The sequence below is a fragment of the Vespula pensylvanica genome, chromosome 2 (genome assembly GCF_014466175.1).
Source record: "Vespula pensylvanica isolate Volc-1 chromosome 2, ASM1446617v1, whole genome shotgun sequence".
Lineage (NCBI taxonomy): Eukaryota > Metazoa > Arthropoda > Insecta > Hymenoptera > Vespidae > Vespula > Vespula pensylvanica.
Genome location: NC_057686.1, coordinates 18,802,060 through 18,826,101, shown reverse-complemented (window position 1 = coordinate 18,826,101; position 24,042 = coordinate 18,802,060). Strand labels below are relative to the sequence as shown.

At 48.8% G+C, this 24,042-nt stretch overlaps 1 protein-coding gene across 1 annotated transcript in view; it reads left to right on the top strand.

Moving 5' to 3' along the window:
• LOC122637932 (protein sickie) overlaps window positions 1–24,042 on the top strand; it is a 64,627-nt gene that overhangs the window by 4,933 nt on the left and 35,652 nt on the right. The window contains exons 2-5 of the mRNA XM_043830472.1: window positions 3,750–3,867; window positions 4,128–4,180; window positions 14,935–15,104; window positions 21,606–21,769. Coding sequence (XP_043686407.1) covers window positions 3,750–3,867; window positions 4,128–4,180; window positions 14,935–15,104; window positions 21,606–21,769 — 505 coding nt within the window. The remainder of the gene's footprint in view (window positions 1–3,749; window positions 3,868–4,127; window positions 4,181–14,934; window positions 15,105–21,605; window positions 21,770–24,042) is intronic.

Sequence of the window (24,042 nt, the reverse complement as noted above, 5' to 3'; positions counted from 1 at the left end):
TGGCTACCTCGGGATATCGATGAAACTTTTTTCTTCGTCCAACAACGAATAACTCACGGCACCTGACCAAAGTATTTCCCCGTAATTAACTTTATCGTACGAACGTAGGAGTCATTATCGTACGATCGTTTCGAACCAAAAGAAGTCAGTTTTGAAACGAGCAACGACTCCTAAATCGAATTTAATCGATCGATCCTTTGCTCGTTGACTCGTTTTCCTCGTTCGGGCTCACGTTCTTGCTAACAAATTTACGAGCAATTTCGATCGGACCTAACGAGGCGACGCGAGCGAACAATTCGTTCCCACTGTTTCTCAAAGTATCGAAATTGAACTCTTTCTTTCGTGGCACGTGGTCTTTCATCGTCTTTGTCGGAAGTATTAGATTCGCGGCTCAACCGCGACATTTTCAAGTTGGTAGCTTCTATCTTAGGCCGGAAGTCGAAACGTATCCGTTCTCTCCGACCGGTTATCTCCGACTAAAATTCTCCTCCTTAAACAAAGTTCGTTCGTCCGCACGCACTCCTCTCTTACCTTGCATCCGTTCGCGTACAGACATTCCTGCGACCTTCTCCATCTCTCCTTCTCCGTATATGCGCTCTTAGAATTTATTCTCGTTTATTTATTCTCGATTCCTACCATAAGCGTATCGCTTTATTCGCTCTTTATCCGCGCCTTACGCGTCACCTTGTTTCATTGCAATCGTTTCTTTCGCACGCCCCAACAGCAAATATGATAAAAATAGTAGTAGGAGTGGAGGTAGTAATAGTAATAATAGCAAGTAATGATGTGTGCAGGAAGCGAATGCTAACGACGGGAAAAAAAGTTTTATTAGCCTCGCATAGGTACATTCGCACTGTGTTTTTTTTATGGTATAATTTTTGCACGCAGCGCAAGAGAATTCCTCTTCGCCGAACGCGGCCGAAGCAACCAAAAAATTTGCGCACCGCCTTCGGCCCGTATCGCTTCCGCCTGGCTCGCTATTGGCCGCCATATTCGAGAAAACAGAAATTTCATATCGCCTTTTTAGAAAGCGAAGCGATATCTCGCCGCGATATTGATCATCGTTCTCTCGTGCTGTTAAAGAGCGACCGAATCGTCCTTGCGATCTCTCTTCTTTGAGTCTCATCCGGTGTCCTTGAGCGGGCGATTAATATTTCTTCGCGCGCTGTCGCTACACGACGCAAGTTCTAATTCTGCTTACGTAATACGAAATTCTACGAATTTTCACAAAGATTTAAGAAAATATCGTATCGTCATTATTATATTTATATCTTATTTCGAAAAGGATAAGCTTTCTCTGTTTTTATAGAGGTCGTATAAAGATCGTATTTCGTTCGCGCACTTCGATTTATTCGTATCACGATTAATATGGAAGGTGACACACGTCATGTACATTTACACGTACGTACGTATTTACTCGAATCGTCAGATAACGAGTCAACGGAGTTTCGAGGAATTAATTCGAGTCCTCGATGCATCGTTCGGTTTACACTTGGCTCGTTCTCATGGCCGGGCGCAACGCTTTGTCAGCTGGCATAACGAGCGCGCTTACGCGGTTAGTCGAGAGTCCGTTAAAGGATTCGCGATTTATTCGAAACGTCGCATAGACTTATCTCTCGTATCCTCTTGCATTGTTTGCAAGCTTCTATTCGAGAGAACGAGTTGATGCTCGTTCTCTCGAATACGATAGGCTTAAAAAGGAATAAGATTCTACGCCGGATATATCAGGTGGAAAGAAGGAAGGTAAATAGATCCTCGTGTCTTCCGGAAGACACGTTGGCGCGAAAGGATAAGAGGATGGAGAAGAGAAGACCGCGTTGACCCGAAAGAGCAAAGAGCCGAAAGTAAAACGAAACGAGTCGTTCGAAGGTAAAGAAAGCCTTAGACTATTACGGGAGCAATTAAACGAGGTATCGTAATAAAGAGAGGAGAGAGAGAGAGAGAGAGAGAGAGAGAGAGAGAAAGCGAATAAGAGCGAGCGGGAGAGTGGGAGTACGAGGGAAAGAGAGACGGAGAGTGGGCGGAAAGGAGGGGATAGGGTACGCACCTACGCGGGGATAAGTAGCCGAGGCGTGTATTCAGTTACGTCCGGTGCGTCGCGCCGTGGGGACGCGTTGCGTCGCGTCGCCTCTCGTTTCGTCGCGTCTCGTCTCGTCTCGTCTCGTCTCGTCTCGTCCCGTCTCGTCTCGTCCCGTCCCGTCTCGTCCCGTCTCGTCGTTTCGGGAGAGACGCGAAAGAAAAGAAAAGGAAAGGAGAGGAAGAGAGGATAGTCCATCGTGGTCGCGCGCTCACGATGCGCCTCGAGCCATCTCGTTCTTCTCTCTGCGATCGCACGAAGAAGGACGAGGACGCGGACGCGAAGACAAACGCAAAGGCAAACTTTGATCCGAACGATTCGACGAAAAAAAGAGAGGCGAGGGAAGAGAGGAGGTGTCGTCGACGTCACCCGCCGAGGATGAGAAGGAGGAGGAGGAGGAGAAACGACGCGTTACGTTTTTCCGCGTCTCGGATACGTCCCGATCAGGGAACGACGAATTACGATCGCCGATTATGATCGCCGAGTAATCCTCCGCCTTCCGGGAGAGCAGTAAGAAGGAAATCGTCTCCTCGTTCTTTCTTTTCTTCTTATCTTTCTTCGTTCTCCTCCAGTTTCCCCTTTCCCCGGGAACGTAAGAAGAAACGCGAGAAGGTTGCGAGTGGTCCTTCCTTCATTCATGCAGCCGAGTTGGCGCGGTTTCTTTCCTTTTCTTATTTTTCTTTCGTTCTTTTCTCTCTTGTTTTCTTCTCGTCGGTGTCCCGAGTGCGAAAGAGAAATAGACGGGAAAAGAAGAAGGAAGGAGGCTGGGAGAGATGATAAAACGTTAAATGGGACGAGCGAAGAGGACAAGTGTCTCGGTGAAGAAAACGTCGTTCGTTTCCGATCCGAGTGAGATTCCGCAGTGTGCGAGTTCTCGATCAAAGTGCAATTGCGTCTGGGTTGCTCCGAGAGAGCGCGTAGCGCGGATAGATTTGTGGTGTCTCCATGATCGAAGGACTATAATTAGTAAGGTGCGATCGGAATCATGGCTTGTATCAGGGCACCGAGATCCGTGCGCAGTTCCACCGACGATATTAAAGCCGATTCTACTCGCAACATCGTACAGGTATACACGTTCCTTCTGATTTCTCTATCAACGCGACCAGAGGTTTTTTCTCCTCTTCTTCTCTTTCTTTCGAACGTACGATTTCTTCCTCTGTTTTGTCCTTTTCTTTCTTTTTTTCTTCTCTTTTCCTTCTTTTCCTTTCGACGTTCGACGTCGAAGCAACGTTCGTTTTCCGACGATAATTTATCTTACTCGTTTATCGTCGAGTTGTAAGAGTTATTAGAAGAGTAAGTAGAGCAAAACGTCGGAGGAGGACCGTTTCGATCAGGAATTGGACGTTTACTCCCGACGTTGCGTGGCTCGTCGTCGTTCGACGACGTGAGACCGCGACGCGAACGTGCCTTCGCCTTCGGTGGTTACGTACGTACGGTTTAATGATCGTAAGTGCGAGTACGTGATGGGACGTGCGATCGTGCGATCGACGTACCAATGAGATCGCCGGTTACGTTCCTTCCACGAACCTCCCTCGTCTACGCACCGACTACGAACGACTACGAGACAACGCTACGTCTATACTATATATGTATTGCCTAGGTGTATAGGTATATATGTGTGCGCGGGGTCCGATTCGTCACATAAAATCAGATTTCTCTTTATCATCCACAGATCTACACCGACTGGGCGAATTATTATCTCGAGCGAGGCGGTTCGAAGAGACGCGTCTCCGATCTCCAAGCCGATCTCTGCGACGGAGTGCTGCTTGCGGATTTGGTGGAAGCTGTCAGTAAGTGACCATCTCTTTGCTCCGGCTTACTTCGTCTTCGTTGACGATCTCTCCTCGAATTTGACGCTAACCGATTTGAACGTAAACCGATTTGACGCGCACGGACAAACGAGTAACTGTACCTACGTCTACTCGCGCTCGTCGATTCGCTTATGGAATTGGACAGTTACCTACGACGAATGGCTATAAAAATTGCTCTACGTAATCCGTGCACACGTACCTACCTATACGTATTCGCTCGTGTTTTTTTTCTTTTTCAGCTAATCAAAAGGTGATCGACGTCAACCGGAAGCCCAAGAGCGTTCAACAAATGGTGAGCACGATATCCTCGATAACGTTACGTTTCCTATCGACTTCCTGACGCGTAGGACGTCCTTACTCGCTTCCTCGGCGAGTCCATTAAAGTGTCGCTCTACGGCGGGGCTTACCAGTTGTCCTTTAAAAATAGAAAGCGTGCACGCGCGTTTAGGGCGCTTAAAGAAAGTGTCGCGATCCGTCCGCGCAGCTACGGCAGCCGTGTATCTACGTGCGTATACGTGTAGCAGCCATGTATCTACGTACTCGTTTATGTTCGCAGGTATGTCCTATCGAATTTTTCATATCCCGTTGTCCTGAAAGTTCCTCGAGCCCAAATGCATAAAAAAGCAAACGCCTCCAGTCGCCGTGTTAAGGCGCGCGAACGCATCGCATGGTAAAACCTAGTAAAATCGAATCGTAAATAATGTCCTCGTAAAACTGGTCTCGCGTTAACTCGCGGTTCGTATTACTCCTCGAGTCTCTCGCAATCGGTATATTTCTATTCCAATTTCGCGGTCTCTAAAAGGGTCGATCGAGTCGATCGAGCGGGGGAAGGAAAGCCGGAACGGTAATTAAAATTAGGACGAAGAATACAGATACAAGAATATAGAGGAGTAGCTGGTACCGAAGGAATCAGTAAACTGGTTGACAAAAGGAGGATGGGACGGAGAGAGACGCTCGATGGAGATACGCTAGCGCATCACCGCGTCGCTTCCGGATGAGAATCATAGACGGATCACATTTCCAATTGCGTAGCGTTAACCTACCGTCCGCATTTGCATAATCCACAGTTAACATCTGCGCTGGCCTCTTTCACAAGGCCTCTTTCCCTTCGACAAGGGATTGTATCGCGAAAGAGATATTTGTTAGGAATTCCGCTCGTCTTCGTAGAAACGAGCAACGACCCGTTTTTTCTTTAGGGAAAAGAAAGCGTTGCTTCCTTGGAATATTGTAGTACTCGAAAAAAGGAAAAGGGAGAAATAAGAAAATGCCAAGTAGACCCGATAGCTCGGATATCGTTCGCTTCGACTTACCAAGCGAGCAACGTTTCCGAGCTCGCGATCGGATGTAAGCTGTAATCGGTAAGCGCTCGTAGAAGGCAAAAAAAAAGAAGGCAAGCGCTGAGAAGAGTAGTGTTCGGCGCTCCGGTACCACCCCGGTTGATCGTCGTAGAAACGAGCGCGTGCCCTCCTCCGCGTGGTAGACCCGCGTCGGTCTGCCTCGCCGATTTCGCGGTGTCGAGGGTGGACGCGAACGTGAGGAAAAAGAGGACCGAGAGAGAAAAGAAGGGCTTGGGTCTATAATTAAAACGCTCGCTCGCTCGCGCACGCGGGTATCGCTACGGTTGAACGCGCGAGCGCGAAAGTCAAATCACGTGTTTCGCCTTCGGGCTAACGCGCAGCACGCGACTTACATGCGGTCCCGTCTCCTCTCTCCCTCCCTCTCTCTATCCTCTCTCTTGTCGTAGGACGACAAACAGCTGTACTCCGCAACAAGAAATTGGCAATTTTATTGACGCTTTCGCAATTTCTTCTGGAATACAAAAGCGCTCGTCAACCCGCTACATAATCGTCGAACACGGATCTAATATCGATCGGACTTTATTAGAAATTTGAAAAGGTAACGATCCAAGTGGTACTCGAGCAGCGAGGCACAGCGCCGTATATCTTCGACCGCGTCCACTCGGTTCGTCGCGATCTATTTCTATTTCGCAGAGTGGTCCACTCGTTTCGTCGCATGGCTCTGACTCATTCTCCGTATATATTAGTCAACCACCGCTTCGGTTCTAATGAGACTCTACGCGATAATTTTATAAATAAAAGCTCGTCGCACCGTAGGTAAGATCTCTCGATATCTCTAATGGATCTTGCGACTTTTTCTTTTCTTTTCTTTTCTTTTCTTTTTCTTCTTTGTATGTTTCGAGATGAATCCATCGAAGACAAATAGCCCTTGTAGGAACATACGTGCGTATGCGCGTGGGAGCTTCGTCGAGTATTTAACCAATCGCTAGAAATCTTTCGATCGTAGATCCACGGAAAAGAGTCATTTGTAAATATCCGTCGCGAGTCGACAGAGATTTCGAAGAAGGCTCGTTCTCTCGCATTCGTATAAATGGATTGTAAACGAATTGTTGACAGAGTCGAGATCGACGAATGGAAGAGGTAAGGCACCGAAAGAGGATTTCCTACCGAACGTTCTTAACTACCGAGCGAGCGATTACCAACGTGCTTGTCATTAATCGTTGCTATTCGCTTCGTAACGTACGGATTTTTCGTACGTTCCGTTATAATTCGATCTAATGATTTATAATTATGTAGCTTTAATAACAGTAATTGGACGTTCGATATAACGAAGTAAGCGTGGTAGGGACGCGCGGCATCGAACGAGCGACGTGTAAGTAACGTGCAATTTCCGACGAGACCTCTCTTCGCTCTTCCTTTTCGTAATGATTATCCTTTCGTGGATATGTCCGCGCGTGGATATTTTCCAGCGATATGACCGATGCATTCCCCGTTGCATCGGTAATAATTGGTCTAAATACTTTGCGACGTCGCGTGCCGGAAAAATTCCGTGTAAATACAAAGACGCGATCGCGAAGTAACGTCGTACGGCATCCATAGACGGACCAATCGCGTGACAGAGTCGGCACGGGAGCCACGTGGATACCTGCTCGGATGTTGCTTTATGGCTCGCATATGAGAACGAATTATTCTCCCGGAGTTCCACCGACACACCGACGCTCGCGTTTCGTTCTCTCCCTTTTCTTCCGTCCCTCTCTTTTCCGAAGAACGTATCTCTTTCTCTCTCTCTCTTTCTCTCTCTCTCTCTCTTTTTCGTCCCCCACCCCATTCGTCCAATCGCCGTGTACCTTACCTCTACCTCGTGCTCCGCGCGTTCTCTCTCTCTCTCTCTCTCTCTCTCTCTCGTCGGTCGGTGTCTTACCGTGGGTCCAGTAGTAGCAAGACTGCCGAGCAGCGAATCGGCGAGATCGTTGCTGCTGTTGCCGCTCGACCGGTGATTCCTGTCCGGAAAACGATACTGGAAAAGTTTGCGGAGAGAAGAGGAAAGAGCGTGCGCCGTTGGTTGGAAATACTCGGAAATTTTGCGAGCGCTCGACAAGGTGATCCTCGATGCCAAGTCGATCCAAGTATCCGAGCTAAGAAGGTTGGAAGACGCGTCGATCAACGAGATACGTCGTAGAGATCTGTGGTAGCGAGGGCGAAGGAAGGACACAAAGTAGGAGAGAAGGAGGAGGAGGAGGAACGATCGTACGTAAGGGAATCTCGCGATAACGAGTCGTTGAACGTTTCTCGCGTAGAAGCGTGTACTTTTGACGAGTCGACGATCCCAGTAAGTACTTGTAAAGGAGAGGACGTATTTCGCAGGAACTAGTTTCTGCCGCGTTTACTTTTTCAATATGAACGACGAAGAAGATAGACAGAGAGAGAGAGAGAGAGAGAGAGAGAGAGAGAGAGAGAGAGAGAGAGAGAGAGAGAGAGAGCGAGCGAGAGAGGTGTCTTCTTTAAGAAGATTATAAATAGGTGCGAGGACGGTTTCGAAGCAACGTTTTCACGCTCGATGAAGCGACGATTAATTGGCTCCCAACGAGGACGAAAGGCAATATTTCTCTTTGTGCGAATATTTCTCTTTGAGCAAGTTCGTAGCGAGCGGCGACGACGGTGCGGTCCGCGCGAGCGCGATCACGATAATCGTGGCCGATGGTCGCCGTCGATCGTGGGTACCGATGCTTGGACGCGCGTTTATCTCTCGACGATCGACCGATAAAAGGGAATAGCGTGCAAGACCAGTGGCAATCGATATCGTTTAGGTCGTTTAGACGGACCGTCCAAGTAATCTCGCTTAAACGCCCCGCTAGTTTTTGTCGGTGTAGCATAGCGCCGAGTACCACTTGGCGGGAAATAAGTTTTACCTTTCTTTCGCCATCTTTCGAGACAATGCTGGTATAACTTGTATAACGCGAGTAACGACCGATCGAGTCAAATAACGTGTTTTCAGTCGAATCGTTTGATCGTTCCAATTGGAAAACTGATCTTTCCTTTAGCATACCGATTATTTGATCTTTAACGGTGCTGATTCGAATACTAGACACTTCTTCTCGTACAATCTTAAAAGAACGTTTTCGTCGTCGTCGTCGACGTCGACGACGAGCAAGTTCAATACGAGCAACGATTCTTCCAACGAGATTGGATAATAAGAAAGATTAATCTGCATGCTCGCTCGGTGGAATATTTGTGCGTTAAATGAAGCGAGCATTAATTGGGGACAACGATGGCAACGCCGTGAAGATTCTTCTTCCGACGAGAAGGAATTCGCGATCGCCTCGCCTTCCTCGGCGTATAATTGGATTTTATTCAAGGTTTATCTTCGAACGATGGAAAAACAATGAGAATTCGATTCCCACGAGCTAGCGTCTCTCTCTCTCTCTCTCTCTTGCTACGTCGTCGAGGCGAGACGTCTTGTTCAAACGTTTCTTTCACTCTCGGCGATAGAAACGAATCGAATTTTTGAGTTTTTACTCGAGTATGATTATCGCGGGAACGTCGTAAATATGAATTTTACGATGAACGATAGGCAAAGTGCTTTCTAAAAGTTCTCGTAAAAGATAAACTCGGCGTATCGTATCCGTCTCTTTTATAGTTATCGCAAAATGCTACGTTACGCCGTACGCGATCGTCGAGTACCGTCGTTTCTCGGTTCGTTCGTTCGTTCGTTCGTTCGTTCGTTCGTTCGTTCGTTCGTTCGTTCGCTCGTCCGCTCGCTCGTTCGTTGAGAAAATAAGAGAGGGGAAAAAAAAGAAAAGGAGTCGCATCGAGGCGAATGGTGGCATTAAAAAATGGCAGGCGCGTCATCGCGTCGCGTTGAAACAAATTCCAACGTTTCCGGCCGGAGCGAAGTCTGTCTCCAAGTTGACGTTAGCGCGTTCGTCGAAGCGGCTTGGCATCGGCAGAAGCCGCTTTCTCGCTACGTTTTGAAAAAGCTCTCACGTGCGTTGGAATCGACTCTTTCGCGTTGGTTCGCCGTGCCTCGATCCGCTACGCGTCGGCATCTATTCGCCTACTCACGTTCGATCGTTGAGCGTGCGAATTGGCCCGACTCCGAGCCGTCGGAGCCGTCTGGGATATCGACGTCTCCTTTCTTTTCTTTCTTACGTTTATAGATAAAACAGAAAATAATGGTTCCATTTTAGGCCTTCGGCTCGTCCGATATTGTAACGTATTTATCGAGAAAAACCGAACCGTAGGAAAAAGTTTTGCAACGACGGATGGCCGGAACGAACGAACGAACGAACGAACCAACGAAAATATGAAATGCGGACGTTAGAGATAGCATTCGCATATCCGGTATGCAAAAGTCACAGCGACTACGAACAGAGGGAAAAACAAAGAGCTGGGATAGGTGAAAGGGCGTTGGGTTCGCTGGTTTGCCACGGTACGTTGTACCTTATTGTGCAACTCGTGCAAATCCTTGACATCCATTTCGCTCGTCTTTTTCCATTTTTCTTCGAATATATAACGTAGCGAGCGTTATTCGCCTCTATTTCCTATTCCCATTAACGGAGATAGCTACACCTATGAAATTATTCGATCACGCGTAAGCGAGCCGAGATATAATATACACGGAGCAACTCGGAAATTGCGACCTCGGAGATGGATTCGACCTAGTCGCGAAGGTTTTATCGTGACGACTGACACGCTGCGCCGTCGAGAGAGTTAAACGAGAGATATCCTCGTCTATTACGAGTGACGCGATAACGCGTCCAATGAGTCCTCGCTTCTCGCTACTTTTCATCTCTCTTACGATCGATGCAACGTGCCCGTAATCTCTTCACGGATTCGATCCTACTCGCGCCTTTCCACGGCTCCTTATACCACGCGTATCGTCCCTTTCTCCTTTATTCTATGCGTTAGTTTCATCTTACTTTTCTCCTCGAACAGGGCGTAGGAGCTTGTGCGAATAAATCGCATCGAGAAAGAGAAATTGGATCGATCTCAGAAATTCGTCAGATATTTTATTCAGCGTTAGCCAGTAGCGCGGAAATTTCTCCTTTCCCAATGGCACGCAACGACCTATTAGAGGAATATACTACGAGCACGAAGGATTTCGAGGCACATTCCCAGCGCTGCCGCAAAAAAGGAGAATTCCCCGAGCTAAAAAGAAAAAAAGAAAAAAGTTTCTCCGTGCGTTAGCTACGACGGATGCGTTCCTCTTTCTTTTCTCGCTCGAACGTTCGTCTGGTTGACGTAACGTACGTAATCGAGTAAGTATGTACGTAAGTACGATCTCGCCGCGATCAAGGCCGAAGAAACTGCTCCAACGAAACGGTCATCTAGTTGATTCTATAAAAGAAATCGAGTGGACCGAGTAAGAGCATAGGGGCCAAGGACGGCGCACCTAAGTCTCAAGTTACGATCGATCGCGATCGACGACGAGGAGGAACGTCCTTCTCGATCGTCTTCTTTCTCTTCTCCACTTCCTCTTTCGTCGAAAATCAGAGAGAACTTTTAAGCGACCTGGAAGACGCAACGGAGCTTTCGACATTGCTCTCTCGTCATTTTTCCAGTCAAAACCGTTGAGAGCTTTAAGAGCCTCGAAGCGTCCAAACTAGAAGCAGGACGAGCCACTTAAAATCTCCTTCGCTTGTCCTAGTTCGCGATCGAATGTCTTTTAGAACGTTAAACGACTTTTAATTGGCAACAATTCGTTACATATTTATCGGGTCGTTTTTCAATTTTCAATTCGTCGAAAGATTTTCCACGATTCGACAAACGTTTCACGTATTATCGACTCTCGAGGTGCATCCTCGATTCGAAACGATCGCCGCGACTCATAATTCGATAGACGTACGATACGTTCGAACGCGAAGATTTCATCTTTTTTCGTCGCGACACCTCTCTCGCTACCGAACAAATATAAACGCAGAACGCAACGTAGAACGTCCAATGAGAAAAGATAGGATACGCTGAGAAATATATTCCAGTAAAAAGAACTCGGCTTTCTTTCTCTTCGTCTTAATCTTTCGCAATAATTACGTAAAGTTTGGTAGCGTCGTCGCACATGGCCCAAGAGAAGAAAAGTCAGGCAGTGTCTGTCCGTACGCGTGGCCGCTCATGAATCGGATGACTGTAACATCGAGGAAAGTCCGGAAGGCACGAGTCGTCTAAATATAATCCATCCTTACCCTCCTTATACCGACGCGGCGCCTTGGTCTTGGGGATTCTCTTTTCTCTCTCCCTCTCTCCTCGTTTCTCCCGTTTTGCCGTGATAAGGTGTCGGAACGGCCGGAAAATTTCAAAGAAATTGAAAATGATTAATCGTGCCTTGCGATTAATTTTAATGCGATGGAAAATGACGTTTAGGACGATACCGTGCAAGTGTTCCTCTTAAAAATAGTGTGCGCGTGAGTGTGTGTGCGCACACGCACAAGGCGCGTGGCCGAGCCCTACATCCGTAAATCGCTTAGAAAGAAAGTTCCTCTAAATATAAATATAGCCATTGGTAGAAACCAACCAGCACGACGTGCGCCGGCGTGCGTACGCGTAAAAGTTTCTTAGCTTTATTGGACGAATAAAGAGATATTGCGACAACGAGCATGAAATTGCACTCTCGCGAGGACGGCAACGCGAGAGTCCGTCTGAAAAGTTTAAAGACGATTTTTAAGGGAGTAATCGATTTTAGAGGACGGTCCATTTTTATTTGGTTCGGTCGAACGAAAGAGACATTCTCAAATTCGTTCTTTTTCGAAATAACGAAACGTGGGATAGAATGGAGATTACTTGGCGTCGAAGCCGTTGGTAGTCGGTGGTAGGAGCGTCTTCGAGTGGATGCTCAATTAGGACCCTCGCGAAGACATTTATCCGCGCAGGCAGGCATCCGCAGGGCAATTATTGCCTTTTCCCAGTGGCTCCGTTTCTATGCCGTTCTCGACGATACATACTAGCTACGTGGTATACGTAGAACGGAGCCGGTCTTCCGGCTCGAAGAACCGAACTCGCTCGTTTAAACGTTTCCACCCGCTAGTGATCTTCGAGTCTCGATGAGGCGTAAAGCTTCTTTTAGCGAGAGTTACATCTCCATTTTATTCTTAGGCACGCTTCTCTCGATAGTCATCGTCTCGTCGTAGGCGTAGCAGCGGCATCGCGGAACGCGTCGGCGTATGAAAGGGAGAGGAAAAATGCAGCTTGCTGATTTATGCGCGATTCTTCTTTTCCCATTTCTCTCTCTCCCTCTCTCTCCCTCCCTCTCTCTCTCTCTCTCTCTCTCTGCCTCTCTCTTCTCCTTCCTCCGAGCCGGTCCGCTGGGAGAAGCCAAGACGTTACCATAAGGGGACATCTCTGGCCATCTTTGGATCTCTCTCCGCCGCGCTCTCCTTCTTTTCCCGACTGGTTGCGTGGACTCTCGCGCGTTCTCTCTCGCGCACAGACTTTCTCGATATCGTATCCTCGATCCTTCGTGTAAATCGAGCGCTATTTTTAATCGATCCGTAATAAGGAGAATCGAAAACGTTCCTTCCTCGGCCCTCTTCGACGACTCTCGGCTTTTGATTTATGGCTTTTAGAGACCAAAGATCGCCGATACCGTCGATCTATGGTAGAGAGATCGACGAGACTTTCGAGTCGTCTCACGATCTCCTCGTTATCAGAATTCACTTCGTGCTCTTCCCTTTGCGAGTTGCTCTACCTCGTTCGCGTGAGATCTCGATAGAGAAGAGCAAGCCGCAGAAAAAGATAGAGATTAAACAAAAAGGGCCCAAGACGTCGATCGACGTTGTCGTATCGAGCCGATGCATTGGAAAGACAGAAGGAACGCGTTAAAAAGATCGCGCCATCGCCATTTACGGCTGTCGTCTCGCGTCGATGTAAGAGATGCGGAGGGGGGAAGACCGCGCTTGAAAAGCCGCAAGCCGATACGTAACGCGAATACGATAAAGGCCCTAAGAATCTCGTACATGCGTCTTACGACAGATACCTGCTGGTATCGAAGAAAGAAACAATTTTTTTCGCGAGCAAACTGCGAACGCGATACAAACGGAGAAGGCTACATTTCTCTTGCTCTCTTCTTTTTTGTCTTCTTCTTCTCCGACGATCGGTCTTACGTTTCCATCGCGTATGTAAATATTGCATAATATATGAATCGATGATCTTATTTGCTCTTACACGGATGTAGACAGTACGTATGTGAAAATATTCTGTAACACTTAACGCGAGCCGGCAAGTACGTGTATGTTTAGAGAGTGGCGCGCGCGCACGAGAGACGCGTATATAGTTGCGTTATACGAGCCAACGGGCACAGTCCTGGCTCACCTAGCTGTTGCGCGCGAGCGCAGAGCACCCGGGAGGATATCATCGGGTGAGTCATCTCGCTCCCTCCCTTTGCTCTTCGCGTGCGTCCACACTTTCCTTCCCAACAACGGAGAGAGAAGAAGAGAAAGAGGGTCGGTGGTATCGGTACGTCGACGTTTCTCTTCCTCCTCCTCCTCCTCCTCCTCTTATTCGTTGTCGCGTCGTCGTCATCGTGGCCCGTGCGAGCACGCTTCGTTTTCTGGGTAAAAGCCGACACCGACGTGGAGACAAAAGAGTACTCTCTCTCTCTCTCTCTCTCTCCCTCCCCCCTATCTATCTAGCTCTTTCTCCGCGCACTACTGGGCGCGCGCGCGCGCGCGCGTGCATCAGAGTACAAGGTGGTACTACCACGATACTGCCCATGACCACCGTGGTCACGTTTCGTGGAAGCTTCTCTCCACGAGAGAGTGTCCCTTTGTGTTACGAGACCACCGAGTATGAGTTTCGAGTGTAACGCTAACTATGCAAGCTACGAATGTACCGCGAGATATTCGGATAGCGATCGTTCGAGACGAATCTCGTGTTGCTTTTCTTGTACTCTCGTTGTCTCCGTTGCACGGCTCTTTTTTTAACTCTTCTACGTCGTAATTAGTCGACGTTGTGGATGAACGAGCGAGAAAATGCATAGGTTCGTGCCTACGTTCACACACATATGCGTATATAAGTACATATAGGTATGCATGTACGTACGTACGTATGTAGTACCTGTTGCCCGTCCCTATATTACGCGTATACCCATCGTCCGTAGCCATTGTTGACACGTCGATAACGATACGATCTTTGGCGTGCAAATATATCGTATTTGTGGAGTGCGACGAGTACCGTAGGAGGGTACTGGCACCGCTTGAACGAAAGATTTTTCTTCGTTTTTCCAGCTGACATTTTTTTCTTTCTTTCGTTCGGCAAACGATTCGATAGCGTAGAAAACGCCTTCTCGATAGGCTTTTCTCTTACGCGATTAGATTCGAGAAGGACGACGGGTCTAAATCGTACGATTCTCTCGAATTCGATTCGACGGACCGTCGATGTCGCAGACCCGAGCTCGATTTGACGTCAACTGCGTTTCGCTCGACTTCCGGAAATAATTATTCTACTTGGTGAATATGGATTACGTTAGGGGGTCGACTCGATCAGTGGTCGTAACGGTAACGTAGGACCATTCGTAAATATGAAATAAACGTAATTAAGACTCAAGAGGGCCGCGCTATTACTCGAGGAACATTAAAATAATCTCGTTGTCAAAAGTATTCGTATTCGTACGTAGGAAGTACGATGCGACGATAACGTTTCCCATGAGACAGCCACGTGGCAGGTGGCAAAGCTGCTTCGCACAGCTCGTGCTCGCACGTTCATCTTTTCTCATCTTCTTTCATGATCGATCATAAAGGTTCGCTTTTGTGTTGCGCAGGTCGAGAACGTGAACTTGTGCGTGGGAGCGCTCCGAGCGCTCGGGGCGGACGTGGGGGCTGTGAATCCTGGAGAACTAGCGGCAGGATCAACCCTCTGGCCGGTCCTCGCCCTGCTCTTCGCCCTCTCGCGCTACAAGCAGAGAGCGAAACAACTTCAAGACATGCCCAGGTAAACTCGTCGTACACTTTCGAGCCGGCAACGTAGAAATCCGATCCAACGTGGTACCGATAGCGCGGCTCCTTCGAGACCGACGCTCACCGTCGGTACGTAGACGTTCTTTGATATCGACGTCGCTTTATCAACGATCGTTAACAGGTCTGATCTCCCGATATCCTCTCTTATCGACGTTCGATAGGACGATCCACGGTAGCATACGACGGAATCTAAGATCGTTGGGAACGGTCGAGTACGAGGTCTCGTCCATCCGACGAAATACTCCGAAGAGAACGGGTGATCGATAATTATTATGTCATCGTACGTGTACACTGTCGCAATGTCTAAAGAAAAGAGCGCGATGATCTTTCTTACGAAGGTCCCTGCTCTTTGCGACGCGCGCGAGATATCGTGATTAAGATTTGATAGAAAATTGATTGGAAAAAGAGTTGGGAAGGAGGTTTTGTTTAACGACATAAATTTAAAATACGACGTCTCCTTTAATCTCCAGGCAGGAGAACTACGTTGGCACTGTCGGCGTGGTAATTCAAACGAGTCCTAAACGAATGGAAAGTGGATCGAAGATAGGAGGACTCTCGTTCGACTCTGTTAACAGTCCTCCTTACCTGGTTTCAGAGATGCAACCGTGTTCAAAGATCGCGTCTCTGCAATTACGAAGGAATAGAAAGATTCCGGAGCTTTACTCTTCGCAAATGAAAGAGCAAAGGCACGGATGCAGAGGCAAAAAGAAGGTTTTCGACCTTTCGCCGGAGTCGATTATCGCGGATATGCTCCGAAGGAAGGAGGGGGCGGTAAAGGGTCACCCACGCGACCGAGAGAAAGAGAAGAAAAAGCCGAAGAATTCCTTAATGATCTAAACCAGGCACGATTTTGAAATTCGATTCGTTCGTTCGTTCGTTCGTTCGTTCGTTCGTTCGAGTTCGTCAAAGCGAATCGACTCGCTCTCTCCGTCTGACAAAGGATCTTGACAAAGGACAGAGACTCTTTGCGAATCTTTGTTCCGCAAAATATCCCGGGCGAGCTTTAATCGAATGCAACGTCGCGAGCTTTGCTTTTTATCCCAACGGCGGATCGATACTCGCGAACGTTACTGTGGTCTAACGACCGAGCGCGCGAGCGAAGTGCTCATTAACGCTCGCGTTAATCGCTCGCGCGTACGATGTTAAACGCGGGCACGCGTTCTTGCGACAGCGGGCGTACGCGAGCGCGCGCCTGCCCCGGCACGGCATTCCGCCTCGAAATAACGAGTTTCGAAACGAGCTATTTCGCCTTATTTCACGTTTTACGCGAAAATCGATAGGACTTGGGTACGCACGTGATATAGGTATGCGTGTACGTGCGGACGTTCGTCCGAAGCGTGCCAAATGGTTCTCTTTCGGATGCGAGCGATCGGCTGGCTCTACTTACCCCCCTCGACGAGGGACACCACGAACGCTCTGAAAGGGAAACTTTCGAAACGTTTCGAACGAAGGAGAAAATATTGATACGAGCGAGGTGCGCCCACGCTCGTAATAATAGTCTTCTCCTGGAGCGAAGGAAGGAAGGAAGGAAGGTCACGTGCGCAGGCGCCCAAGCGAAGGAGCGGTTTGTTAGCATAAAAATGGCTTTAAAATTGCCACGGCGATATCGAAAGAGCGCGGCGCGAGAACGAGGGAAAGGAACGTGGTGCGAGAGGTGCTACTGACCGAAGGAGGACGAAGGAGGACGAAGGAGGACGAAGGAGAACGAAGGAGGGCGAAGGAGGACGAAGGAGAACGAAGGAGGACGAAGGAGAACGACGGAATACGAAGCGGTCAGAAGGGCAGAAGGCTGGAGGAGCGAATCCGCCGATCGGCACGGAGATTCGACGATCGAGTCGAGGAAATGGGTAGAAAGGGAAGGACGGATAACGCCAGTCGCGAGAAGAAGAGAGAAACTCGCTGCATCGAAAGCGTAGCTGCGAAGGTTTGACCGATGCTGCGAGCGAGCGTGCGGCAGAGAGAGGGGGGAGCGGGAAAGAGAGAGAGCGAGAGCGAGAGCGAGAGGGAGCTACGGTCGCAGGAGAGAGGATGCAGGATAGCGGAACTAGCGCAAAGGGGACGGTGGGGAAGCCGGCGAAGCTCGAGCTGGAGCGAGAGAGCGAGCGAGAGAGAGCGAGCGGAGGCGGAGACGGTCAAGAGAGAGAGAGAAGCCACGTGCTACGGGGAACGGGAATGGTGTTCTCTCGGGCCTCAGTTTGAAACGGGCCATCAACGATGCCTACGCACCATGGCCGCACCATGAGCAGTCGTACGGAGTCTTCGTGCTCTTCGTAACGTTTCGGTTCTCGTTCTTACGATTTATCTTACGAATTAACCTTTATTCCTTAATCGCGAAGATGTTCGGTAGTAGGCGAGAGATAATACCTCGTCGTCATCGTCGTCGTCGAACGGTCGCGATCGCTCCGAATCGTCGGTTCGATCGATAGAAACATCGTCGATCGTCGCGCGACGCTTCCGAAACGATATTTCGCGAGGGAACAAAGAGAGAGAGAGAGAGAGAGTCGTTGGATACTTTTGAATCGTCCGATCGTGCGATGGAACAACCTCGAGCGTGATCGAATAGCGTGCCGCCTGCGAGGCTAGCTCTCGCGTCTGGGTTGCGTTCGTTCGTTGGTTTGCTCGCTCGCTCGCTCGCTCGATCGCTCGATCGCTCTCCTTAACGCCCCGTCGAATGTGTCTAATCGCGTTTGTTCTCGCGACGCGATCGATCGATCGACCGATCGATGCTCTCTCGATCGTCCACGAAGACTCGTAGCGTTCGGCGATAAAACGTCTCGAGGCAGGCGTCCTCTCGATATGGGTAACAGCGGAAGCAGCGGCAACAGCAGAAAGGCACGAAGCTTGCCGAACTCGCCGGAAGCTCACAGGTATTCCTTCCTTTCGTATTTCGCGCGTTCGCCTCGAGGATACTCGGACGGAGATACTCGGAGAAGAGAACTTCTAAGAAGAGAACCGACGTGCGCGTATCGGTCGGTGCGGTGCCCGCCGTTTCTTTCGAACGTCAACGCAATCGCGTTCCGACCAACGTTCTCATTCGCCGTCCTTTCTTCCTATCGCTTTCGATCGTCGCGATAGCAACGAGGCGACCAAGACTCCTACTGGAAATAACAGCTGCGCTCGGCGACGGTAATACGAAACGCGAGAACGTCCTTTAAAAGCCGAACGACGTGCAGCCGGTGATCGGAGTCGAAAACGTTTGACTCCTGCTCCCTTCTCCCCGTTTCTTTTTACGAGTAGGTTACGCGCCGTACCCGCGCGACGACGCTTTTCCTTCCTAACTTCGTTCCTACGAAACCGCTACGAGCGCGTTCCCTTTCCTCGTTTACGTACGCTTTCTTTCTCGCGTCGAAGTTGCGCCTCGTACGGTTCCACGAACGAAATGACGTACTTCTTATCAGCGAAGTATCCTACGTATCGAGCGTTTGTACGAAAGATCCGAGCACGCTCGTTCACGGTTTTTCCTTTTTCCTCTTCGAAACGTCGTAAGGGAACGAACGCGAGTGCGCTTTCTCTCCAAATTCGCGTCGTTATCCCGGCTTATCCTATTCCGATTCTTTGTTACTCGCGCGAGACTCTCTCCAAAGACGGCTCTTTTGCGAGAGACGGTTGGCGATCGCAAGGGGTTGCTGGACGGTGCCGTGGCAAGGGACGCGCGGGCGTGGGCGCGTAATAATCGAGCCACGCAAAGTCCCTCTGCTACGATCTATATTGAGAAGGAAAACCAGATCCCTCCCTTTCTCCCTTGCTTGTCGTTCGCTCGCTAGCTCGTTCGTTCTCTTCTCGTTGGAGGGCCTCGAGAAGACCGGTTAGACCTTGGCCGTCGTCGAAACACGCTTCGACGCGCTCGCCAGGTTCCTCGAATCTTTACCACCGAGCGCGTGTCGCCCTTCTTTCAAAATTAATCCTTTCCAAATTCCCTTTTATTTTTTCCTTTGTCTCCCCGTTTCTCCCCTTCGACCTCTCGTGCGTCACCAAGAATTTCAAGATGGTCCGGAGCAGGATTCCGATTCCTTCGACCTATAGACCCGTCGAAATTCTCGATTACGATGACGAGCACCGATTTGAACGCTCGGCATGGCAGTTACGTTGGCACGAGTTGTTTCTCCTCGATTTAGTCTCGTTGGAAATTCCAAAGAGATAAAGGAATTCGAGATGAAAAATTGGCGAGCCTCGACTACTGCATTTTCGAGTTTTCCGCTCGATCTGCTGGCTCGATCGTGCTCGAGACGAGTTAGAAGAAGAAAGATGGGATAATATCTATTAGAAAGAAACGAAACTTGATCGATAAGAATATAGAGAGTGAGCGAGCGAGTCGACAAGCGTAACGAGGCATGTATCTTTTTCTACCCTTTCGTGGCCTCCTCCAGCGGCTTTTTGTCACTCGAGACCACTCGATTTCGCTGATTTATGCCCGGGATTCGTGCGATTATTTCACGCTGCTCTTCTCTCTCCGTCTCTCTCTCTCTCTCTCGCTCGCTCTCTCGCTCTCTCTCGCTCCGTCAGCGCTTCTCTTTATTTAGCGTGCGAGTTCAAAGACATCACCGACTCCGAGAGTGACTCAATGTTTTCAATGTGAATGGTCGCAGAAATAGATCCTTCGCAGAAAAAGAGAGAGAAAAAGAGGTACGAGTGAGAGAGAGAGAGAGAGAGAGATCTTCAAGATCGCACGTTGGACCGTTGTATAGAATTGGTTTATAATGGAGGATCACTCATTCGGGAATTACCCGACGAGTGATCGAGCTTCTTCTTCTTGATACTTTTAAAGAATATCAATTTTTCTTCGATCCACGACGATGTACCTGCGTTAACGAATCTCGAGAGTACGGTTTTTTCTTTGATTTCATTTTCTTCTTTATCGCACTCTCCGGACTAATTGTTTCGTTAAGCTAAACTTCGAAGAGGATGATATACGTGGTACGCGGTCGTTTGCGTGCCTGTAAACGCTTTCGAACGAGATCGCGAGTTCGGCTTTAAAGAACATAAGAATTTTTTGTATAAAACTACTGATGCGTTATAAAGAACGTAGGAGCTCGCGCGAGCATTTTGCATTTCTGCGTATTAAAACTCGTGGAGGACGGAACGGAACGGGATTATGACATTGCGAAAAAATTCTTTCTTCGTCGCTCGACAAAGCGGAATTTCATTTCGAAACATCTCCGCGATCGCTCCTACTCTCGTTATTAATCCGACTGGAAGAAAACGATATGCGATTAAAACGAAAATTGGTACATCTTTGAGAAAGCGCAATCGAGTATCTGCGTTCGTGGAACGTCTTTTCATTCTGTTTCAGTCACAGTAAAGCGTGTACGTTGAACGAACTCGACTAGAACACACAGTTTTCTCCAGCATCCAAGGGTCCTCGTTACGATTATTCGGGTATAAAGGACGTAGGGTCTTAATTCCGTACGAAAAAGTAACTCGAGGAGAGCCTCTTTAATAAAAAGAGAGGATTAGGAAGGAACAAAGAACAGTGATCGTTCGAGCCTGGAGTCGATCGTCTTGTCGAAACAAAGTACGACGAATAGTTATCCGATGTTGAGGGTGAAAAACAACGACGAAGCTTCGTTATAATAGCATCATCCGGCGTAGGTAGCTAAACGGCTCGGTTTTCCTAGAAGCACTCGGTCCTTTTTTTCTCTCGAGATTATCTAAATTTATCTCTCGAGAGCTGAAACGCAACGTGCAACACCCGCTTTCTCTCTCTCTCTCTCTCTCTCTCTCTCTCTCTCTCGCTCTCGCTCGCTCGCTCGCCCGCTCGCTTCTGCTTCGTGTGCTTTCTCCGTCGTCGTCATTATCGTCTCTTCTCGTCGCAAACTGGACCCGAGAACCGGCCTGACATTCGCTGCTGTCTCCTATCACCAGCAATTATCCCCAATATCTCGCATGGTTTACCGTTGCACCGTTCCGCACCGAGCCGCATTCGACGAATTAGACCGATCGAACGACTCTCTGCGTTCGACAGGGTGTGACGATATACGTCTTCTTACGTAAACGTACCTTTCCTTCCGACAGATTCGGCCAAGCTCGGAGCAACCCTCTTTGGATTTGGCATTGAGTTCGGTATTACCATAGAGCGATAGAATGCCCGTCGATGCGATCCATCGTTCTCGAATATAAATAAGGAAATAATTTCTCGAATCGGTCGTTAGTACGAGGAACGTTCGTACGAGTCCGCAGGGTGTCCACGATGTCTCCGAATAGAAAGAATGCGCAAGGTGTGTCTCCGTCCACGACTCTTTCTCGACTACGTGGGTGTCCGATACGCGTTAGCTTCGTGGTGGCTCGTAAATTAGGCTCGCGCGTAAAACGAGAAACGAGAATGGAAGTTGCGTGTCAAGAACGTACTTACTTGCTCCAAGAGATATCGCGCTGTATGCGTAATCCTTGTGCTACAGGCCCTCTCAAAAAGCACCTCGAGCCATTCTCATGGATTTTAAAAGTCGATTCTTAAATATTCCCAAATCCTCTGTTTCAGATTACCATCGCCGTACAACAAGCAATCGGGTGTCGGCGGTGGTGCCGGGGTTGGGCCAGGGGGTGCCACGAGCATACCTTTACCCGCGACGGTGGCCGCAACGAGACGATGTCCTCCGGACAAAGTCAGACCTGCCCCGGCTCCCACGCATCAGTCTCCTCTTGGTAAGTTTCTACTTCTTTCTTTATCCAACTTTCCTCTTGCCCGTCGCTCTGCGACGCAGTACACAAAGGCGATCGTTATTCGCGAGAATCGAAATTATTCCCGTTTGTCGAACGTTCTCTTCCGACTAAATAACGAGACTACGACGTAGGATTCTCGATGGCGAGGGTTAAAACAAAGGCACGTTAGCGCGTTGCCACTTGACTGGTCAGCCGCAAGAAGAGCACCTTAAATATCATCGAGCTCGGAGCAGTAACGGCATGGGCACGGCAAGGTGAAAGCCTGCTACGGAATAAAAGGCACCACGAAAGAGAGAGAGAGAGAGAGAGAGAGAGAGAGAGAGAGAGAGAGAGAGTAGAGAAAAGGGAAGCCCAACGAGATCATATTTTCTTTCTCTTTCTTCCCTCTTCTTTTTTATTCGTCGACCCTTCTTCATCCTATTCGCGCAAGCTGCTTTTAATGGAAAGTCATTAGCAGCTGACTCCATCCAACGGTTACTACGGGCGAGAGATATCGTTCGAGCATGCTCTCTTGATGTTGACGGCCCGTCTGGTTGCTCCTCCGACTCGTCTCTTCCGTCAACAGGCTTCTCGTTCGCGATATTCTCTCTCTTTCTTGCTTCATCCTCGTACGTTCCACTCTATCATCTCTTTTGCATTTACTGTCAGTCGATAGAACAGATATTCAGGGACGTTCGCATCGAGCTCGCGTTTTGTCGACTCGACGACTATCGGCTCTCTCTCTCTCTCTCTCTCTCTCTCTCTCTCTCTCCCTCTCTGTTTATCAAGAAGTCAAGAAAAATAAGTTCCGACAGTCGATTGGCGTTAATTAGGTATCGATATCGAGTTAGAGAAAATTAGCCGAGTTAAAGAGAGACCGTTAACCAGCGAGTCTACGAAGAGGTTGCCTTTAGCAACCCCTTGCGCATTTCTGGCCGCTGCAGGAAAACGTCCGGACCACCATGGAAACCGGCTATGGGGAGTTACGGGGATACGCGAGAGATATTCGTCCTCTTCTTTAAATATATGGACTCTCACGCACTCTGATCGTTTCGCGACTGCTGCCTGCACGTGCTGTATTTCGTGCGCGCGCGCGCGCTTTGGGTTCGCGTTCCCCCATCTCGCGTTGCTTAGCCCATACGCACGAAGATATTACCTACATCCATTGTGTAGGTGAACGTTCGTAGGTAGTTGGTACTCGCAGGAGAGAGAAATGGGGTGCCACCCCATACTTTATACTTTACCCTCGACTCCCACGTTTCCAGGGCGTCCATGGCCAGATGTGCAGGCCGATTTACAGCGGTACTCAATTCTCTCTTTCTCTCTTCCACGTCCGCGTTCAATCGATTCGTTCGGGATACGTGATCGAGAAACAACCGACAAGAACGAGGCTTTAAGTAGGTACGTTTCGAAGGAACAAGACTGCTATTTTTCTATTCCTCGTTATTGATTCTGGCAACAAGGAATACGTTAATGGAACCGCGCGAACGAATTCTGCGATTATCTGTTTACACGGTTGAGCGTCTCTATCGGAGCCGAAGCTTTAAGGGGATGAGCCTGTGCTAAAGTGCGCGTGCCTGGCCCCTTCCAAGAGAAAACTCTGAAAACTATGGCACAACGTAGAACGCCTTCGAATAGAATGCTTCGAAACGGACCCTTTTTAGCGGCCTTCCTAGCTGAAGAGTTGGGCTGGTCTCCTCGCGTCGCCTCGTGCACTTTTCTTCCTCGTCTCGTTGCTCGACGAATCGCCTTTCGTTCTCGCAACTTTGCCAACGTCCCGAATAGAATTCGCGACGGTCTCTCGAATTCGTCGAATGATGTCGAAAGACGATCCGTTGTTCTGGTACGTTTATTAGCTGCAACTATGACTAATGCCGATGAAATTTGGAAAAACGTTCGTAACGGGGGGCTTTAAAAAAAGTAACGATGGCTGTAAAAGAGAATATCCCCTTAACAGCCAACGCATCGTTCCGGATTCGAAAGCAAGCTATTCGTTGACCTCGAAACGGAGCACGCGACGGACGGAACGAAGATAGGATCTTCTTTGAGGAGCGTTAAAAAGAAGTCGGTTTCCGAGCGAATGCAAACTCATTGCGTGACGGCCGTTTATTTTAATCATACCGACGCCGGACATAAATACACAGATACGTTCGTACTTGTACGAGGTGGCTCGCGCAGGACTCTAAAGATTATTTTTACAAAAATCGTTGCGACTGTTTTGTTTTCAAATAGTCTTTATCGGATACGATAAAGATTATTAAAACATAAAGTAATTT